The 18,543-nt window shown below is 50.0% G+C and overlaps 8 protein-coding genes across 8 annotated transcripts; 4 read left to right on the forward strand and 4 right to left on the reverse strand.

The window, feature by feature from the left end:
* The first annotated feature begins 21 nt into the window (after positions 1-21).
* F5J12DRAFT_818283 (lung seven transmembrane receptor-domain-containing protein) lies at positions 22-2,538 on the forward strand. The gene is made up of 12 exons (XM_051745181.1): positions 22-192; positions 249-358; positions 412-724; positions 774-916; positions 968-1,060; positions 1,110-1,164; positions 1,221-1,283; positions 1,337-1,480; positions 1,526-1,654; positions 1,704-1,850; positions 1,896-2,016; positions 2,069-2,538. Exons 1-12 carry the CDS (start codon positions 39-41, stop codon positions 2,379-2,381), a joined length of 1,785 nt encoding a protein of 594 aa, XP_051601678.1. The 5' UTR covers positions 22-38; the 3' UTR covers positions 2,382-2,538.
* A 509-nt stretch (positions 2,539-3,047) lies between these two features.
* On the reverse strand, positions 3,048-7,043 carry F5J12DRAFT_904663 (DNA-directed RNA polymerase II subunit RPB2; the record flags this gene model as incomplete). Its single annotated transcript, XM_051748560.1, has 8 exons — positions 3,048-3,122; positions 3,174-3,263; positions 3,321-3,348; positions 3,398-4,602; positions 4,653-5,618; positions 5,672-6,181; positions 6,230-6,520; positions 6,576-7,043. The coding sequence occupies 8 exons, from the start codon at positions 7,041-7,043 to the stop codon at positions 3,048-3,050; spliced, it is 3,633 nt and encodes a 1,210-aa protein (XP_051601679.1).
* Positions 7,044-7,392: 349 nt separating this feature from the next.
* F5J12DRAFT_904664 (Fructosamine/Ketosamine-3-kinase) lies at positions 7,393-8,502 on the reverse strand (the record flags this gene model as incomplete). Its single annotated transcript, XM_051748561.1, has 5 exons — positions 7,393-7,458; positions 7,521-7,674; positions 7,727-7,810; positions 7,869-7,922; positions 7,976-8,502. 5 exons carry the CDS (start codon positions 8,500-8,502, stop codon positions 7,393-7,395), a joined length of 885 nt encoding a protein of 294 aa, XP_051601680.1.
* A 252-nt stretch (positions 8,503-8,754) lies between these two features.
* Positions 8,755-10,314, reverse strand: F5J12DRAFT_536653 (uncharacterized protein). The gene is made up of 5 exons (XM_051739932.1): positions 10,039-10,314; positions 9,775-9,988; positions 9,564-9,719; positions 8,839-9,511; positions 8,755-8,761 (listed from the first exon to the last, which is right to left on the reverse strand). The coding sequence occupies exons 1-4, from the start codon at positions 10,186-10,188 to the stop codon at positions 9,084-9,086; spliced, it is 948 nt and encodes a 315-aa protein (XP_051601681.1). The 5' UTR covers positions 10,189-10,314; the 3' UTR covers positions 8,755-8,761; positions 8,839-9,083.
* Positions 10,315-10,441: 127 nt separating this feature from the next.
* On the reverse strand, positions 10,442-12,818 carry F5J12DRAFT_890841 (uncharacterized protein; the record flags this gene model as incomplete). Its single annotated transcript, XM_051747431.1, has 6 exons — positions 10,442-10,460; positions 10,517-10,593; positions 10,647-11,381; positions 11,432-11,941; positions 11,992-12,189; positions 12,240-12,818. 6 exons carry the CDS (start codon positions 12,816-12,818, stop codon positions 10,442-10,444), a joined length of 2,118 nt encoding a protein of 705 aa, XP_051601682.1.
* A 247-nt stretch (positions 12,819-13,065) lies between these two features.
* Positions 13,066-15,100, forward strand: F5J12DRAFT_971150 (uncharacterized protein; the record flags this gene model as incomplete). The annotated part of the gene is made up of 11 exons (XM_051750094.1): positions 13,066-13,204; positions 13,253-13,356; positions 13,403-13,438; positions 13,492-13,720; positions 13,776-13,903; positions 13,958-13,975; positions 14,025-14,075; positions 14,129-14,260; positions 14,312-14,469; positions 14,518-14,590; positions 14,644-15,100. 11 exons carry the CDS (start codon positions 13,066-13,068, stop codon positions 15,019-15,021), a joined length of 1,446 nt encoding a protein of 481 aa, XP_051601683.1. The 3' UTR covers positions 15,022-15,100.
* On the forward strand, positions 14,939-16,733 carry F5J12DRAFT_536862 (Alpha/Beta hydrolase protein). Its single transcript, XM_051739934.1, has 3 exons — positions 14,939-15,375; positions 15,443-16,555; positions 16,609-16,733. The coding sequence occupies exons 1-2, from the start codon at positions 15,182-15,184 to the stop codon at positions 16,443-16,445; spliced, it is 1,197 nt and encodes a 398-aa protein (XP_051601684.1). The 5' UTR covers positions 14,939-15,181; the 3' UTR covers positions 16,446-16,555; positions 16,609-16,733.
* Positions 16,734-16,994: 261 nt separating this feature from the next.
* Positions 16,995-18,435, forward strand: F5J12DRAFT_818326 (Alpha/Beta hydrolase protein). Its single transcript, XM_051745182.1, has 2 exons — positions 16,995-17,214; positions 17,282-18,435. The coding sequence occupies exons 1-2, from the start codon at positions 17,015-17,017 to the stop codon at positions 18,282-18,284; spliced, it is 1,203 nt and encodes a 400-aa protein (XP_051601685.1). The 5' UTR covers positions 16,995-17,014; the 3' UTR covers positions 18,285-18,435.
* Positions 18,436-18,543: the final 108 nt, after the last annotated feature.

Here is an 18,543-nt window from a genome sequence, read left to right on the forward strand (position 1 = left end):
AGCCGTTGCACGACAAACCACAACAACCGCTTTCTGCCATGCGTCAATATTCCAGCCACGGTCGGCTGGCGCTATTGGCACTGCTCAGCGCGGCTTCGGCGGTCGCGGGTTATGAAGTTACATTCGCCGACTCCGATTACTCCAGGCAGGTATGTTCTGGGATGTGGGGGGACTCAAATACCTACATCAATGGTGCGCAGTTATTGCACCCTTGAGGCGGGAGCAAACGTTTCATCTCTGCTTGACAGTCACCTTCGACCCACGAACATCCTATGGCCAGGTAGCTATGGCTATATACGAGTGGAAAGACGTCAAGTATCTGGGTGCGGTCACTTCTGAGTCGGACGATTCTCTTCCCGTGAGCTATTCCTCCAGCGGCCTTGACAACACCTGACGGTTCTCTCGAATTAGCAGAAGACCTACGTATGCACTACGGACGCTGTAACCTCTGGGCTGTGCCTGTACCAAGATATTGGCAAATTCATCTACAGCTCGGACGATGGCACCCCAATGAATCAGACAAGTTTCTGGACTGCAAGTGTTACGCTGGATCAAGTGGTGTCTTCACACAAACAACAAGACAAAAGAGGCGGAATTGCTTCAATTCAGACTCACCCCATCGCTCGCCAGGAAAGCGAGACTCTCAATCCGAGCCCTGCTGGCACGCTGACGTATACTGGCCCAATCCAATATCAAGTTCGCAAGACTGGCTATTATTGTGTGGGTACGTGTGACTTCCAATATGACGACGCCCTGTCATGACATCTCTCCAGCCATTGTGCCTGTTACGATCATTCCACCTACTACTCGCCAAGTTTCTAGTGATACGCCGTCCCATCCCACTTACAGTGGTGTCGTTCTCTTCCAAAATACATTTGACGGCCAACTCCCTGCCGCAGACTATCCCAAAGTTAACGTAGGTGTTCTTTGTAAACCCGCATATCCATCTAATCGGTTCGTAATACAGTTTTACCTTTCCATGTTCTTTGCATATGCACTGCTGGGGTGTGCTTGGGCTTGGCTATGTTACAGACATATGACTGAGCTACTACCCATCCAAGTACGTACTTCACTGTTGTGGGTGACCTCGTCAGCTCAACCGTGTACAGTATTATCTGTCCGGTCTCGTGGCTTTCATGATCGTTGAGATGGCTGCGAACTGGGGTGAGCTTCTCATAGACGAGCTCTTGCACTTCTTTTGATGGAAAAATGGGAAACAGTATATTATCGGTACCTCAATGCGCACGGCAAGAATACTGCTTCGATCGTCTTTCTCTTCGTTGGTTGGAATAGAGTTTTCACGATACATAATGTTTTGAACTAAAATTCTTTTTAGTTGCCATTCTGGATGCCGGCCGGAATGCGCTTTCATTCTTCATGTTGCTCGTGGTTTCACTTGGCCTCAGCGTGGTCAGGGAAACATTGGGTAGAACAATGATAAAATGCCAGACTCTAGCTGCGGCTCACTTTGTCTTCGGAGGTTTGTCAATATCTGCACTATCTATGCCTTCTAACGCCATAGCAGTACTATATGCTGTCGGGATCGTCGAGCTCTCACTCGAGTCGACGTCGGCATTGGTTCTCCTGCTATTTGTTATCCCATTGGCCTTCACGCTTAGTGGCTTCCTTATGTGGATTTTGCACTCTCTGACTGGTACTTAAATCTTAGGCACTGTGTAAAACCAAGCTGACCGCCGTTCCAGGCACCATGAACCAGTTGGCCGCTCGTAAGCAACGATACAAGCTCAAAATGTTTCAACGGTTGTATTATATCTTGCTTGGTGCCGTGGTTGTGATTGCAATATTTTTCGTCGTGTCATCATACTCGTTCTCGGACCGACTAGCGGAAGGTGAGTTACTGTGTAATGAAGGAATCACTGGCTCAGCTTGCTCAGATTACGCGGCAAAATCATGGCGTGCGAGATGGTGGCTCCTTGACGGTTACCTTGCCCTTCTATTTTTCGTCGCTTTCTGGTCGATCGCCTACCTCTGGCGGCCTACGGAAAATAACCGCAGATAAGTATTTGTCCTCTCTGTTGTTAAGGTCTTCCTTATCTTTTTCCGTTACGCTTGCGATGTCAGACGAGATCGCACAAGAGGACGAGGATGCGGAAGATTACGACCTTGAAGCCCTTCAGGACAGAACCGCTGCACGAGAGGACGACGAGATTACTCTTGTAAACAACCGAAGGGAACCGGATCCACTTGCGGAAAACCATGTCGTCTTCGAGATTGGCGATGAGGACGCCGGCAGCGACGATGAAAGTGATGCCACTAAGAAACGCCGAGGTGGCGAGCGGAAGTCGGTTGAAGAGCTTGAGGGTTCGACTGACGAGCGGGAGGGTCTCATGGGGGGAAGGTCGAGAAACAGGAATGATTAGACTACCCACGGACGCTCCTTTCTGCACTCATTGGTCTCTTTCTCATATCTATTAGTACATGTAGAATACGCCTTTACTTTCGACGGCTGGTATGGAACATGGTATAAGACCGTCGAGGTTCGGGAAAATAGTAATTGCTTCCAATCCGGTGCCCATCACCAACGTACCAGTCCCCGGAGTCCTTACGATCATGCTGCGCTCGCACTAGCAAGAGACTTCGCAGGGAGGTACAGCGATCAGGAGATAGGTGTTAGGTTTGGAATTTGAAACCTGACGCTGCGGTCCGTCCAGTCCCATTAGGGCCGCTCAAAGTTGGCGCCGACGCCTACAGCTAAGTTATGGTAGTCGCGCTGTAGGCGTAGGCGTAGGCGTCGGCGGCGGCATCTTTGAGGAACCCTATTGATAAGCTGTAGGGAGTAAGCTGACCACATTCCTCTGGTACCAAGAATCCAGTCCATTAGAAAGCAAATCAAGTATCACTCAGGAGGGCAGATAGAAGTAATAACATTCTGTTCCTTGGCGTTTCATGCTGGACCAGTATCCTGGACTTTCCAGAGACTGTCGGGATACTAAAAGAAACAAATTATTATCCGGGAACGAACTACAAATGATAATGCAAATAAATCTCGACGGAAGGAGCACAAAGTACAGAGACGAAGGACCGCCTTAGCTATTAGAATCTCTGACGCGCCCAGTCGACGTCGTGTAAAGTCGTGCGGCGATGTTCATGCTTTGTAATTCCTGGGGTGATATAAGAAAATCTGGTTCCATAACACAAGAAAACAACCTTACTTGGAACAAGAGTTTGGCAGCATAAGGGATGTACAATTGCGAACAAGCCGTTTTGTTCTTGCATGCACGACACTCAAAGGTTTGCTTTTTCTGAACAAGCATGCTCAGTACGTATGATCGGACGATTTGATGTTGGGTAGCGCTTACAAGATTGGCTATTGCAGTCAGGCCGCAGCTGTCATTGCTTGTCAGTAGAACCTCGAGATAGGGACAGTGAAACCCACATATCGCAAACATGCAGACGGTAGGCATCGCTAGCGTCGAACAGCCGTTCCTTCAAGAAGCCAGCAACACCATGCGAAATCATACAATCGCGCTCCATTTCTCCGAAACGGAGACCACCATCACGACTACGCCCCTCCACAGGTTGTCTGGTCAAAATCTGCACAGGACCTCGGGCGCGAGAGTGGATCTTGTCGTCCACCATGTGTTTTAGGCGTTGGTAATACGTCGGCCCGAGATAGATTTGCGCTTGGAGCTTCTTGCCCGTATGGCCATGATACATTACCTCTAGTCCACGGGATTGATATCCTTTCTGACGCAAAAATGTCGAAACGGATTCGACTGTAAGCTCAGTGAAAGGTGTGGCGTCACCCTCGTTGCCAAGAAGGGTGGCAACTTTTGAGAGAAGACACTCAACCAAATGCCCAATGGTCATACGTGATGGGATGGCGTGAGGGTTAATGATCAAGTCAGGAGTGATGCCCTCAGCTGTGAAAGGCATGTCGTCCTGGCGATAGGTGATTCCAATAGTACCTTTCTGACCATGACGAGAAGCGAATTTGTCGCCGATTTGAGGTATACGAGTGGAACGAACTCGGACTTTCACAAACTTCTGTCCCTCAGAGTTCGTGGTGATCAGCACCTGGTCGACGATTCCGCTTTCTGTACTCTTGAGAGGTGTTGACACATCACGTCGAGTATGCGTCCGTGTACGCTGTCCGAGCTCCTCACTATCCGGAGGTATTGGTGCTGTTTTGCCAATGATGATATCTTCTCCCAGAGCACGGATACCAGGAGCAATCAAACCATCGTCCTCCAGCTTATCGTAGGTACCGTGCTTCATTCGCAGGGTCGTCTCGCGAGTAGGCTTTTCGAATTCCTCCAGCTGCTGGATGCCACTCTTCTTCTCTAAGTCCATGTAACTCCGGTAGTAGATACTTCGGAATAAGCCACGGTCGATAGAGCTCTGGTTCATAATAACGGAATCCTCTTGATTGTACCCGCTATAGCACATGATGGCAACGATGGCGTTCTGACCAGCGGGGAGCTCGCGGAACTTCAAGTATTCCATCGAGCGCGTGGTAGCAAGGGGTTTCTGAGGGTAATACAAAATATTCGCCATGGTATCCATACGGACCAAAAAGTTGGTTAGGTAGATGCCCATGGCTTGTTTACCCATGGCGGACTGGTAAGTATTACGAGGAGACTGGAAGAGGATGAGAAAACCCGTACAGTGATACGGATGATCAAACCCACCTGATTGTGATCGGGGAAAGGTATGATACTAGCACAAACACCCAGAATCATACTGGGATGAATTTCACAATGCGTCCATGTATGCGCAGACGTCTTTGCTTTCAGCCGCGCAGTGGGGTCATAGTCGCCATCGTTTTCGTAAGGGTTGATACCGGCAGATTGCAATCTGGAATTTTCGAGATCTTCTGGCGTCATGGATATCATAACAGTCTCCTCTTCTTCCGCGTCCAATAGCTCCACAATGCCAGTCTTGATCAACTGCTCCCATTTGAACTCCTCGCCATCATCATCCCGGTAACCTTGGCCGAGCCACTTGATATGTTTCTTCTGTAGAACGAGTTGCTGGTTTTCAACAATAAAGAGCGGCCGACATACACGACCGGCGTCGGTATAAAGTCGAAGCTCTCGTTCGCGAATATCGCGAACCACGGAAACTTCGGGACTGATATCGTCCTTCCGACGGAGTTTCTTTATCGTTTTAACGAGGTTGGCAGGGTCCCGATGTACACCCATCCAGACGCCGTTTACGAACACTTTCGTGCAAGGAGTAGCAGAATGCGCGTTTTCCTCAAGAGACTCCAAACCCCACTCTTCTAAGAATTCGATAACGGGAGCTGAATAGGAACCGACGGAGATGCATGCCATAAGCGCCAGATTTTTAACGAGCCCACAAGCTTGCCCTTCTGGAGTTTCAGCGGGACACACCATTCCCCAGTGCGTATTGTGCAGTTGACGGGGCTTTGCGATCTTTCCCTCACGCCCCAACGGCGTGTTACACCGCCGGAGATGAGATAACGTCGACGCATATGTATACCGGTTCAACACCTGGGACACACCGGCCTTTGCTGACATCGATTTTTTCTGATCTCCCCAATTTCCAGTTGCCAGCGAGTACTTCAGACCATTAGTGATTGTCTGGTGCTTCACGGCTAGCGACAGGTTGAATTCCTTGTGAGTCTCAACACACTGCGAATTACATGAGTATGTGAATGTAAAAACAGCGGCCACAATCGACGTACTTTTTGCAGATACCGGTATACATCCCTAGTAAGCTTCTTGAACAACATGCGGAACAGATTTGCAAGCAATGGCCCAGCGAGATCGAGACGTTTCTTCCCAAAGTGGTCACGGTCGTCGAGTTCTCTCCTTTCTAGAGCTGCAAGGAGTAACCGATGGATCATGTACCCGAAAAAGTAGGCCTTCTTGGACTCCGAACCCTCCGCCATAGAAACGTGTGGAAGCATTTCCTTCTGCAGAATCTCCTGGGCATACCGTATACGTCGTTCACGAGAAAGACCAGTAGTCGTTCCACGGTTACCAATGAAGTCCAAGGCGACCTCGCGATCTTGGATGACAAAGCCTTCATCTATACAGGGTTTGAGCATCTCTAGCATTTGAGAGTCTTGCATGTCATAACAAATGTGTTCGAGAATGTCACGGTCTGAGATGACACCCAACGCGCGAAAGACTACCCAGATAGGGATGTCTACACGGATGTAAGGAATGGTCGCTTTAATGACGTTCCCCAACTACAGAGTTGTGAGAGCATGTCGGCACCAAAGGCTATGCATACTCACAGTTCGCTCCTGGTTGCGGTTGAATAATTTGACCTGAAACTGGCTAATGGTCTTCCCGCCTTTTTCTACAGCACTCCGGATCTCAGCCAGGAAACTTATAGGAGATGGCTGCGCTTTTGCGAACACATATACATGATTTGTAGCCATGCGCTCTTGAGCGATGAGCACCTTCTCCGACCCGTTAATAATGAAGTAACCCCCAGAGTCGTACGGGCACTCGTTCAGATCATACAAATCTTGGTCTTGCAACCCTCTGAGGATACAGAAGGTTGAGCGGAGCATGATGGGTACCTGAGTAGCAATGCTGTTATATGTAAGTCGCACTACCATCGTTACACGGGCTTACCTTGCCAATCCAAACTTTTGTCGTGTCATCCGCACTCTCATCATGTTCTGGCTCCCACAGAATGTCTCCAGGAACACCATTTGGATCCTCTCGTCCAACAAGCACCCTCTTCTTCATCTCTATGTATAACGGCGCAGAATACGTCAAGTTCCTCAGACGTGCTTCTTGGGGGAAGACTGGAACTACGGAACCATCCGCTTCAGTGACAGTGGGCCGCGAGAGGTAGATTTGCCCAAATTTGATTTCATAACGTCGTGTCATATCTGCTTCATGACCCGTATGCTGGTCTGCCTGATCCAGTATGAGATCCGCGTTCTCGTCCACCAATTCCTGCATCGTGTTCTGCACGAATTCGTCAAAAGAGTCTAACTGTTGTCGCACAAGACCCTTCTGTTCGAAAAAGCTGGAAATCACGGTCCAACAATCCTCCTGCGTAATTTCCTCATACCCTTCTTCCTCCTCGTCCATGCCATAGTCGGGATCTCCGTACGTGAACTGTGTTTGTGTTTGAGAGGCATCCATATCTCGAATGATAATTGAGATACAATTCTCTGGCAAACTAACGTCTGTAGATACCTTGGCTCATGATGGAAGCCTAGCAGCGTGTGGTTGTCGAGACAAACGAGGAATTAGACGTCTCGATAGCTATGAGCGACCAATGTGCAGGGCCTAAGCTGAACTTGGGTTTGGTTTGACGAACTTCGCTGAGGAAGACGGTGGTTCGAGAGCAACGACGAGCGCGTCGTCCAGCTCAGCTAGTAAGCCATGTAAGATATGTTGATGTGTCTTTGCGCACGTGGATGACTAATCACAATGTCTATACAAGTGGACAGGCCCTCAACAACTTATTCATTTTCTGAAGAGCACTACCGGCATATCCACCCTGCGATGAGTTCGTATCAGTAGGTATACACCTTCCTTTCTTTTATGGAGATGAACACTCACTCCAAACAGTGCCGTGTGGTTCAAGTAGTGATAAAGCTCGTAAAGATCTCCACGGAGGTTGTATTGCTGGACAGGCTCGGTCTTGGGCATGTGCTTGTGGTATGCAACGAAGAAGCTGCCTGGTATTCCTCCAAATATACGAGCAATCGCTAGACTGCACAAGGCTTAAAGGAGATTCGTGATCGCTATCCACGGAAATTACTCACTCAGCTTCGTTGTGTCCGTAGTAGGACGACGGATCAAAAATGACCGGTTGACCCGTTTTCCTGTTAGGTCCCTGTGTTACCAGACTACGCAGGGATTGGATTAGTTATGAATGGAAGGACGGAGAACTTACCCAAAGATCACCGTGTAGCAGAACTAGGTTCAATCACTAACGGTTGGAGGAGCCACGGTATGACTCTGCATTTCAAGTACATAAACCGTCGTTCCACCAAGCATACCGACCGACATACCTCGTCCGTACCTCCTCTCCCTTATGCGACAATTCGGCATATCTTCTTTCACTCGGAAGCTTCTGTAGAAGATTCTTGATCATTGCGCTGAAACACTCTTCCCAAGTGCCAAACCATCCGTTGTCTTGTCTGGTGGCTCCACAATATGTTGGAACGGCAAACCCGAATCCTTTGGGACTCTTGAAAGCGTGCAATTCCTTCGCAAGTCTTTCGCCCAGCAACTCTGCCGTTTGGACGGTCAGACTGCCAATGTCCATGTACTCAGAGAGGAAGAATGGATTTCCAGGTCCCGATGGTGCATCGTCTCCCGTAGTGCCGCTAGCCAATAACCTTGGCGCCAGCCCAGGCGCAGCTTCGTAGATGGCGCGGAGCGATTCTGCTTCTCCCACATATTGGTCCTTCTCCCCCGGGCTTCCAACCTTAGCATAGTACCTTTTTCCTGTGGATGATTTGACGAGGGGTAAATCGAAGGTGAATTGCGCGTCTGGCTCGATACTTTGGAGATAGGGGAGAAAGATGCTACTCATTGCTGGATCGATAAGGCGAGCAACTGCTGTGTGTAATCGCAGGCTACGTAGGCTAATCCAATTGGAACTGGGACTGGAATTGGCTGACAATGCAACCAGCGGCAGTTATAATAGTGATGTCATGTTCCTTAATCTGGTAAGGGCCCCTGGAATACTGATCTACTCAGGCAGCCAACCGAACCATCGGTATTCAGCCCTCCCACTTCGAAGGAAGTCTAGCACTCCTACGCCACGGGGCGGTATCAATGCGGAGTGAATCCTCACATATCCCAAAAGGAAAGGCACGGATGGATACTGTGTTAGGGTTTTTTTTGCAGAAGTCGCAAACGTCCTGACCTCCTTGTTGCTATGGGTGGCCTCCTTTAAACCATCTTAAAACGGTCATACCTCGATCAAGGGAAAGCCGACGTCGCCCTCCTCGTATGAGAACTTATATCCCAGCCTTGGGAGCTGCCGTTGAACCCGCAAACCAATTCTAGCCTGGACTGACCTCGTAAAATCTAACAGCAGGACTCCTGCGGGACGCGGCGTATCAGATGTCTCACATAAATACACAGTAAATACTCAGCATCCCGAGGGGCTCAGGCTTCGGGACTCTCGTTTTTCAGCATTTCCTCAGCCTCTGAATACCTTCTTTGAGTCCCCTGAATGACGGCCTCGTCGATACCCCAGCCTTCGCCGCTACCTCCAGGCCCACTCTCCAGGCCCTTGCGATACCCTACAGAGACTAGCCAATCCCTCACATATTGTTTGTCGAAGCTGGGTTGAGGCTTCCCTGGAACGTATTGATCGAGAGGCCAATAACGCGACGAATCCGGAGTGAGAACCTCGTCGACAAGGATGACTTCATCCTCCGAGGTATCCGCGGTCGACGGAATCAACCCAAATTCAAACTTGGTATCCGCGAGGATAAGTCCATGGGAATATGCGTATTCAGCCGCAGTCGAATATAACTTAAGGGCTATGTCTGCAACGCGGGTGTAAACCTTCGAACCGATAAGTTGTCCAGCTAGATAACGTGAATCGTAATACTGCGTGGTAAGGTATCACAAAGTACGCACCCCTATCCGGAGAGATGTTCTCGTCGTGAGCGCCTTGTTCCGCTTTCGTCGACGGGGTTACCAGTGGTTGGGGTAGCCGCTGGGACTCGACCATTCCCTCTGGAAGAGGCATTCCGTGCATAGTTCCAGTTTTCTTGTACTCCGCCCATGCGGATCCTGGGAGTCTCAAAAAAGTCACGAGCAGTCGAATCCAAGAATCATGGAACCTCACCGGTGAGGTACCCCCGAACTATAAACTCGATGGGTATGACTTTAGCCTTCTTCACAAGCATGGAGCGGCCATCGAGTTGATCCTTGTATTTCCTCACTTCCTCGGGCATCTCGTCTATATCGGCCGTCACGAGATGGTTTGGAACGATACCCTTCAGTTTCTCAAACCAGAATAGCGATATTCTCGTTAATGTCTTCCCTTTGTCGGGAATACCCTATATGAGCGTCGTAAGGATAACGACAGCCAGCGATCGAAACCACCCACATCCTTCAAGATAACGTCGAATACTGATATTCTATCGGTTGCGACGAAGAGCAAGAGATCTTCTGAGGAAGTGTGGTAAACATCGCGCACTTTTCCCCTCGATATAAGAGTGAGGTCTTGCAGATCAGTCGTCAACAGTGCGGAAGGCATTAGTTGAACAGGGGACAATCGAGGGAAAACTTCAAGAGTCCTCGAGGGTGGTATCGGAACAAAGTTATATCGTGGCAAACTACATTGCGGGAACCGACGCAACAGCCCATCGGCCGTTGGATTGGTATATTATAAGTGAATGGTGGTTAGGTCTCACTGTAACTATGCTACATGGGTGTCCATAATATATGTATTGCGAAATTCTACCGCACATCTACCTTTTGGTCCAATCCTCATTGATCGTCATCAACGTTCATACGCTAGGAGTGAGCCTGTTCACGTCTCCGATCAGAGTCATGCTCCTTCAGTAGCAGAGCTGATCACGTACCAGCCGTACTTCACCATGTCGTCCACATCGACAAATGCGGCCGAAGCCAACTGTCTGGCTTCAACCCATACCCAGACCTGTAAATTTCACTTTGTATACCACAACAGATCACATGTGTTTATTAACTGACCTTCAGGAAAGCCCCGAGGTTGTCGGACGGCAGGTGGGCAATAGATTCTTCCAATGTCATTTGCCTTCCGAGTTGTCTTAGAATTGGTAAGGCGCTCTTGAATAAGTCCAATGTCGGGTCAAGTTGTCGCCCTATACCCTCCAGCAGCAAGATAGATATCACTGTGTTGATAAAATCTCCCTCCATTTTCACATGGTGTTGCCGGACAGCCTTCAAAACCTCGGTCAAGATATCCGAAATTCTGATTTGACCAAGCGAAAAAGTCTTGCGCTTCACGCCGAGCACGATATGTTGCATCCTGAGCGCGAATGTCTCGGCATCTACGACGAGATCAGGAGTGCGGCATCGTTCGACCATGAGCTGTCCGGCGCGATAGCCATCAAATTCGGCCACGGCACGGAAAAGATCCAAAAAATTCCGACGGTTCTGGGCATTGAGAGTGGTCACCAAACCGGTATCAATGAAGACAATTTCAGGGATGTATCCGCCGTCGCAGACCCTCTGCAGTTCCTTTCGCCACTCTACAGGTTTGCCTCGAAGTTCTTGCAGTTGGGAGACAATCTGATCGGATTCTGACTGATGATGGAGCGTGGACGCGGTCCCGTCTCTTTTGTTAAAGAAATTGTCGAAAAGACTACGTAGGAGATCATAACTTGTAAGCGACCGCGTGAACTTGACCATGATATTTCCTGGGTGAAGATCTGCGTGGACAAAGTTATCAAGCAAGAGCATGTTCTGTATAGGTCTTTTAAGAAAGAATATCAGGTTCATGATGCTTTGCCTACCAGAAAAGCATCGAGACCGATGGTAGCCAGTTGTTTGTCGAATGGCCCAGCACCGTTCTTCAAGAACAGTTCTAATGGCAGAGCTCGTTCATATTCCTCTACAAGTAACTCAGAGGTAGAAAATTCCTCGAGGGGCCTTGGAAAGGTGACAGGAAGAGTGCGCGGCGCAAAGTTTTGCTCGAACGTAACCAAGTTTCCCGCTTCGCGACGGAGACATAGTTGTTGACGCATCATATCACCGAAGACAGCGACCTCCTCAGGTAAGGAAATCCAGCGCATGCCGGGGAGGAGAGTGATGACATGGGCGAAAAACGACATGATCGAGAGGTCACGCGCGATTAGTTTGGCGACACTTGGATGGAGAACCTTTACGGCGACTGCGGCGGTTGGTACTGACGGTAGCGGTTGGTCTAACATGACAGGATTCAACGAACCAGCCATTTTTGGCGAGCGTTTTGGACCGAGATACGACGGTGGTATAACGTCTGGCCGAAGGGTAGCTTTGTAAACCTCATGTGCCTTCAGTGGACAGCGCTAGCGAAAGACGATAAAAGGCACACCTGCGCTATTGCACCGGTACCGATGGGATTCTGGTCGAACTCTTCGAAAATTTCGCTAAATGGCCTCTGGAAGACCTTTTCCAAGCCGTATATTGTAAATTCTAATGGATGAGGTCTCCCCTTGGAATGCAATTCTCCAAGTTTGTCACAGAGTAAAGTAGGAAAGAGGTCAGGACGGGTCGCAGCCCATTGGGCAAGCTAGAGATGCAAACTTAGAGTAGATCGTGGCAGAAATGCGTGATATTCACCTTTATAAAAGTGGGACCCGCTACCTGCATTTTGGAGACCAACAATCCGTACCACCAGACGGCACCCCAACGGTCTCCTTGCAATCCCCTTTCTGGATTACCAACCAGCAACATTGGCATCGTGGCAATGACCGGTAGGAAGAGAAAGAACAGCTGTAAGAAACGCTTTGCAGTCATCACAGGATCCAAGACATAGTCCTGAAGTAGACTCAGTATTCGGGAGATGACTGAGAGGTGGGGTTCTGCAGGTGATCCAATCAGGTCCTCGTTCGCGAAGTCCCTGACACGTTTCTGGGTGTCTGGACAAGGTATGAGGGTTGGCGACGCAAAGAGAGTGGACAGATGTGGTTGTGGACTTGGAGACAGGTACAGAAAAATCCCTCCTGCGACTGGAAAGAGCCATAGTCTGGAGCGCCAAATCCAAGCGTGGGCGTTAGGGGGACGGAAAGGATGGGAGGAGGGTGGTGATAGTATCGACTCGGTCCTGACGGATGCGCGGGGGACCTTTGGCACGAAGTTCACCGTGGCGGGCCGGGAGGACAGAAGGAGTGACCTGAACCCATTCCAGCGAAGAGCCATCGACGGGTATGCCAGACCACTCCTCAGGCCAGGACTTGCAGTGGTTAATAGTAGAGCAGTGTCCGCTGCACGTGATTATAGCCGAGTTATCTGGCACAGACTCCAAATCTGCTTCCATGTCATACAGGTACCAGCTTGCTCGGTGGTAACTCGGCTGCTCACTTACTGCGGTATTTAAGTCAACCGGAGGCTAGAGTGTAAAAAGTTTGTCCCCTCCCGCTTCTCTCGTTTCACCGTTTACATCTGGATGACCGCTTTTCGCAGTGTCTTTGTGCTCCTCCCCTGGGCCGTGCTCTCCGCCGCGCTCGCGGACCCCACCTCGGCCGCTGACGCGTGTCAACAAATTGCGGCTTCAGTTTCGACCTCTTCCGGAGTCTTCTATCCTGGTTCGTGCCATTCAGCGAAATATTCTATCCGACTCTGACATCATGCAGGTACCTTGCCATATCCACGCGACGTGACCCACTGGGCTTCGTCCAGCTCGCAAAATGCGACTTGCTCTTTCGAGCCCGGAACGGCTGAGGATCTGGGGAAAGCGGTAGGCTCTAAATCGGCTCTGTCCTACTAAAGTGACACGTCCGTAGCTTAATGTGATATCTACGCTGCGAACACCTTTTGCAGTCTGTTTCCCCTTCTCTCGTTCGCGTCCTGTTCTGACGCCAAAGTTATGCAGGTCAAAGGTGGTGGCCACACCACAAACCCCGGCTTTTCATCTACCACTGGCGTTCAAATTGCGTTGTCGCGCTTTTCGGACGTGGTCTATGACCCGGAATCGCAGACAGCGACCATCGGCGCGGGTTTGACGTGGGACACTGTCTATGCTGCTCTTGATCCTCTCGGTGTCAATGTCGTAGGCGCGAGAGGTCCAGGAGTTGGTGTTGCTGGTTTATCACTTGGCGGAGGTATGTACGATCGAGTTTGGGCCATTAATAACTTCGTACTTAGAACCGATTGTAGGATATTCGTACCTCACAAATCAGTACGGTTTGACTGTTGACACCGTGCAGGCTTATGAGCTTGTAATGCCTAACGGTACTGTCAAAAACGTAACGGCGCAGGACCAAGACCTTTTCTTCGGGCTGAGGGTACGTCTACGAGCTACGTACGGTATCTAGAAGGGCTCTGACGGTAATTTGTAGGGTGGGTTCAACAACTTTGTGTGCATTTTCCTTATAATCTTTATGTTTGCCACTCACTCTCCTGTAGGGCATCGTAACAAGGTTCACTTTGCAGACGTTTTCGCAGGGACAGGTTTGGGTGAGTCTTCCCGGAGTGAACCCGCGAACCAAGCATTTCTCAGGCTTCTGCAGGGTGGTTTCATCACCTACTCCGCCGACAATATCGGGCTCCTTAATCAGGCAATCGTTGACTTCGCGTCAAAGACGACTGATCCGAAAGCATCTCTTATGATCACATATGACTACTTCCTCAGTCGAAACTCGGTACTGTACTTTGTGCATAACCTGGTCTACCCCCTGCTTACCAGCCCACAGTTGGGCCCATCGGCGCTAGTGTTCTATGACGCGCCCACCCCGCCCTCGGGTGTTTTTGACGAATTTCTAGCTATCCCCTCTCTTGTCAAGAACGTTTCGACTATGTCGTTCCCTGCACTTATCAAAACGTCAATGGCCAACGCCACCTACGGCAGCCGGTAAGATAAATGCAAACCCAGAGAACTCTCCTGACCGGCATCGCACAGCGCGATTTTCAACACCATATCAGTCCTAAACTACTCCGTTCCATTCCTTAATGCTGTAGTGAACGAGACCACTGTGAGTACAGTGTCTAATCCTAGCATTATGAATTCACGTACCTGGGTTTGTAGTTCTGGGGTGCAAGCTCGACCCTCGGCGCTGAATTCGTGTCCTATGTTGTAGAACCATTCCTTCCCTCTCTATACAAGCATTCCTCTACCCCGTCCGCGTTCCCTCCGACACGCGCCAACGGCTTCACCCCTCTTAAAATTTACTACTCGTGGGCCAACCAAACGTCCGACTCTGCTATGCATGCTGCGGTACGGGAGAGTGCCTCGACTCTCCAGAATCTAGTGGGCGAACCTCTAGCACCACGATACCCCAACTATGCCATATTCGATACGCCGGCGGAGATGATGTACGGAGACAACCTTCCGAAATTGCGTAGTTTGCAACAGCAGGTGGATCCTAAGCACGTCATGGACTTGGCTGGCGGTTTTAGGTTTTGAATTATAATGGACTTAGATATACAGTAGACTTCCTTGCAATCCCGTCGTGTCACGGGCTTGGAAATTCGAGTTCTGCAATGGAAGAATTTGTTGGGTTATAAACACCGTGATAGAATCGTGCAAGCACCACAAAAGTACTCTGCAAACACTGAGACGGGCTATGGCGTATCAGTACTCCAAACAGCCATGGAAAGCGCTCTACCTAGCCTTTCAGGTCCCTGTGACCTTGTTTGTGCGACTGCCTGTGTGGGCGGTAACATATATTTTCCCTTCCGCCCGGCCACGACCAACATGGTCGTGGAGACATGCAATTGCGGTTGCACTCCTTCGACGTGTAACTGCCACCGCTGCTCTGTAAGTGTTATAGCCCATTTTGCGTCGCCATCTCCCCTGCTAAACTGCTGCATCGTTGGTTGCACAGCGTGGGCGGCTTTGGACCTGTCCCCAACCATCGTGCAATAACTCCTGCAAAAAATGGAGAAGGTGTTTGGATCGACGGAGTACCCCACCTCATTACAGCTGAACTCAAAGTCTGGACCACGCTCTCCAACGTTGAGCCCATTCGTATCCCAGGATACTGGCTTGGAAAGAAAGGTATCTCCCATATACCCGATTCACCAGTACAGCCTGGTAAAAAGGTGTTTATATTTTTCCACGGAGGAGGATATACCGTCGAATGTGCCCATCCAGACGGTGGCACAGCCAACATACCCCGCGCGCTGATCGAACTGGATCCCCGTATCCCACGTGCTCTGGCGGTCGAGTACCGGCTTTCATCTACTCATCCATTACTTGATCGTCATCCGTTCCCTACCGCTCTTCTGGACGCACTTGCAGGGTACAATTACCTCGTGAATGTCGTAGGCTACAGCCCACACGATATCATTGCAGCCGGCGATTCTGCAGGCGGGAATCTGGCCTTGGCACTTGTACGATATCTTACTGAAAGCGTGTCCGCTACTGAGGTGTCCTTGCCAGGACCACCTGGCGGTCTCTTACTCTTCTCACCCTGGACGGATTTGAGTAATTCGCATGACACCCCTGGCTCCTCTTTCCTCACTAACACTATGGACTTCCTCGACGATGGAGGTGAGGGTTCTTTCGTATCCTATTGCAAACAAGCTTTTCTCGGACCTTATGGTCTTGGAATGGCCTCCTGCAATCGCTACATCTCCCCTGCATGCATGCATCCCTCCGTTCAAGCTCGATTCAAAGGCTTTCCACGGACGCTCATCACTGCTGGCGATGCAGAGAGGCTGCTCGACCAGATACGCACTCTGAGGAACAGGATGGCCATCGATATGGGAGCAGACAAAGTGACTTATTACGAGGCGACGGATGCTATTCACGATTGCCTTGCGTTTCCTTGGGATCCCGCATGTCCTGCAACGCTGAAAGCCATTCAGCAATGGCTCGCTCAGTGACCATATTGGGCTGGGTCATAAAACAATCCTCAAGCCTCAAGAATGATGTACTGGTATCGCAACACCTCGTCTGCTTAATGTGGTGCCCATACTCTGTGTTATGTATTCAGGTTTGAGTCCTAATAGATGTGAGGTAAAATTACTCATACTCTCGTACACTAAGGACCCCCTTGGAACATGGACTACGATAATAATTCACCTCCGGCGGCTTAGTTCACCTCTTTCAGGACCCCGGCCCTGGACTCGAACGTGATCTCACGAGATCCGGGGAAGGGACCGCTTCGTTAGTTTCGTGTAGGTACCGATCACTTCCACTTGACATTTCTGCTATGTCATTTCAGGCCATGAACCAACCCGTTTCGTTTCACTGACGTGTGTTTGTCTGATTGGCCTAGGTTGTCACATGCAACATCCAATTCTGCCTAATACTATATTCCTGATCAGATTTGCCGTAATGTATCCGAGACTGCCCACATGTTCCGATTTTCTCGGTGAGATTTGCTGAGTGTATAAGATTCGTATACTGGGCCCGTGCACGAACTCACCGGACCTCGTCAAGAGAATCAAGCATGGCAGACCATGGCAAATACTCCAGACAGCCATGGAAAGCAATCTATCTTGCATATGAGATTCCCATAACTTTTCTCGTGCGACTGCCAGTGTGGGCGGTAACATATGCTTTCCCGTCAGCGCGACCACGACATGCATGGTCGTGGAGGTACGCAATCTCGGTTGCATACACTCGGCACTCAATTACCACTTCTGCTCTGTAAGTGTTGTTGATCCACTAGCGTTGCTATCCCTCTCACTAAGCAGGTGTGCCTCTGGTTGCACAGAGTGGATGGTTTGGGCGGTCTTCCTGACCATCGTGCCATAACTCCTGCAAAAAATGGAGAAGGTGTTTGGATCGACGGAGTACCCCATCTTATTACAGCTGAACTCAAAGCCTGGAGCACGCTCTCCAATGTCGAGCCAATTCGTATCCCGGGATACTGGCTTGGAAAGAAGGGCATCTCCCATGTGCCCAATTCATTCGTGCAGCCTGGTGAAAAGGTGTTTATATATTTCCACGGAGGAGGATATACCGTCGAATGCGCCCATCCAGACACCGGCATTCTTACCAACATACCCCGCACCCTAATGGAAGTTGACCCCAATATCCCACGTCTTCTGGCGGTCGAGTATCGACTTTCATCTGCGTATCCATCGCCTGATCGTCATCCGTTCCCTACTGCGCTTCTGGATGCACTTGCGGGGTACAATTACCTCGTGAATGTTGTAGGCTACAGCCCGCTTGATATCATTGTCGTTGGAGATTCTGCAGGCGGGAATTTGGCTTTGGCGCTCGTTCGATACCTTGTTGAAAACAGTTCATCCACCGAGGTGTCGTTGCCAAGACCACCGGGCAGTCTGTTACTCCTCTCGCCCTGGGCAGATTTGAGTGGTTCGCATGATATCCCTGGCTCATCTTCCCTCACCAATACTATGGACGTTATCGACGATCTGGTCGAGGGTACTTTTGCGTCCTATTGCAGACGAGCCTTCCTCGGTCCTCATGGTCCCGAGATGGCCTCCTGCAACCGCTACATTTCCCCTGCGTCCCTGCATCCGTCCGCCCAAGCTCGATTCAAAGGCTTCCCACGTACGTTCATCACCGCAGGCGGTGCAGAAAGACTCCTTGATCAGATACGCACTCTAAGGAACAAGATGGTCGCTGATATGGGTGCAGACAATGTCACGTACTATGAAGCGGGGGACGTTATCCACGATTGGCTTGCCTTTCCTTGGGATCCTGCATGTCCCGCAACACTGAGAGCGATTCAGCAGTGGCTGGCTTGACCATTACTCTGTAATTAGTTGATCGGCTTCGCATATGTAAGAAAAACGTTCTGGAATGGTGTCCTTGTACTATGTCCCTTTATGATTTCCACTCCGTATCATACTTGTCGTATAGTACTCTTGGCAATAAGAATGATCACTGTAAGACGCATTCGTTGTATATCCCCACGTGACCTTGTCAGTGGCGTTCTTGCCAACGGTACCAACTTGGCTAGTACACTACCTATGAGTTGAAGCCAAGTACTGTGGTCCAAGCGCT

The sequence above is a fragment of the Pisolithus orientalis genome, assembly GCF_024613125.1.
Source record: "Pisolithus orientalis strain OTSU chromosome Unknown F5J12scaffold_8, whole genome shotgun sequence".
Classification (NCBI taxonomy): domain Eukaryota; kingdom Fungi; phylum Basidiomycota; class Agaricomycetes; order Boletales; family Pisolithaceae; genus Pisolithus; species Pisolithus orientalis.

Excerpts from the sequence above, each read along its gene's own strand:
- F5J12DRAFT_818326 (XM_051745182.1), top strand. The coding sequence starts at position 17,015 with ATGGCAGACCATGGCAAATACTCCAGACAGCCATGGAAAGCAATCTAT. Across the intron at positions 17,215-17,281 it reads TCAATTACCACTTCTGCTCT|AGTGGATGGTTTGGGCGGTC; the intron begins GTAAGTGTTGTT and ends CTGGTTGCACAG.
- F5J12DRAFT_536862 (XM_051739934.1), top strand. The coding sequence starts at position 15,182 with ATGGCGTATCAGTACTCCAAACAGCCATGGAAAGCGCTCTACCTAGCC. Across the intron at positions 15,376-15,442 it reads GTAACTGCCACCGCTGCTCT|CGTGGGCGGCTTTGGACCTG; the intron begins GTAAGTGTTATA and ends TTGGTTGCACAG.
- F5J12DRAFT_818283 (XM_051745181.1), top strand. The coding sequence starts at position 39 with ATGCGTCAATATTCCAGCCACGGTCGGCTGGCGCTATTGGCACTGCTC. Across the intron at positions 193-248 it reads CTCAAATACCTACATCAATG|TCACCTTCGACCCACGAACA; the intron begins GTGCGCAGTTAT and ends TCTGCTTGACAG. Across the intron at positions 1,481-1,525 it reads GGCTCACTTTGTCTTCGGAG|TACTATATGCTGTCGGGATC; the intron begins GTTTGTCAATAT and ends ACGCCATAGCAG.
- F5J12DRAFT_536653 (XM_051739932.1), bottom strand. The coding sequence starts at position 10,188 with ATGCCTTCCGCACTGTTGACGACTGATCTGCAAGACCTCACTCTTATA. Across the intron at positions 9,720-9,774 it reads AGTTCGGGGGTACCTCACCG|GATCCGCATGGGCGGAGTAC; the intron begins GTGAGGTTCCAT and ends TGAGACTCCCAG. Across the intron at positions 9,512-9,563 it reads GAACATCTCTCCGGATAGGG|CTGGACAACTTATCGGTTCG; the intron begins GTGCGTACTTTG and ends CACGTTATCTAG.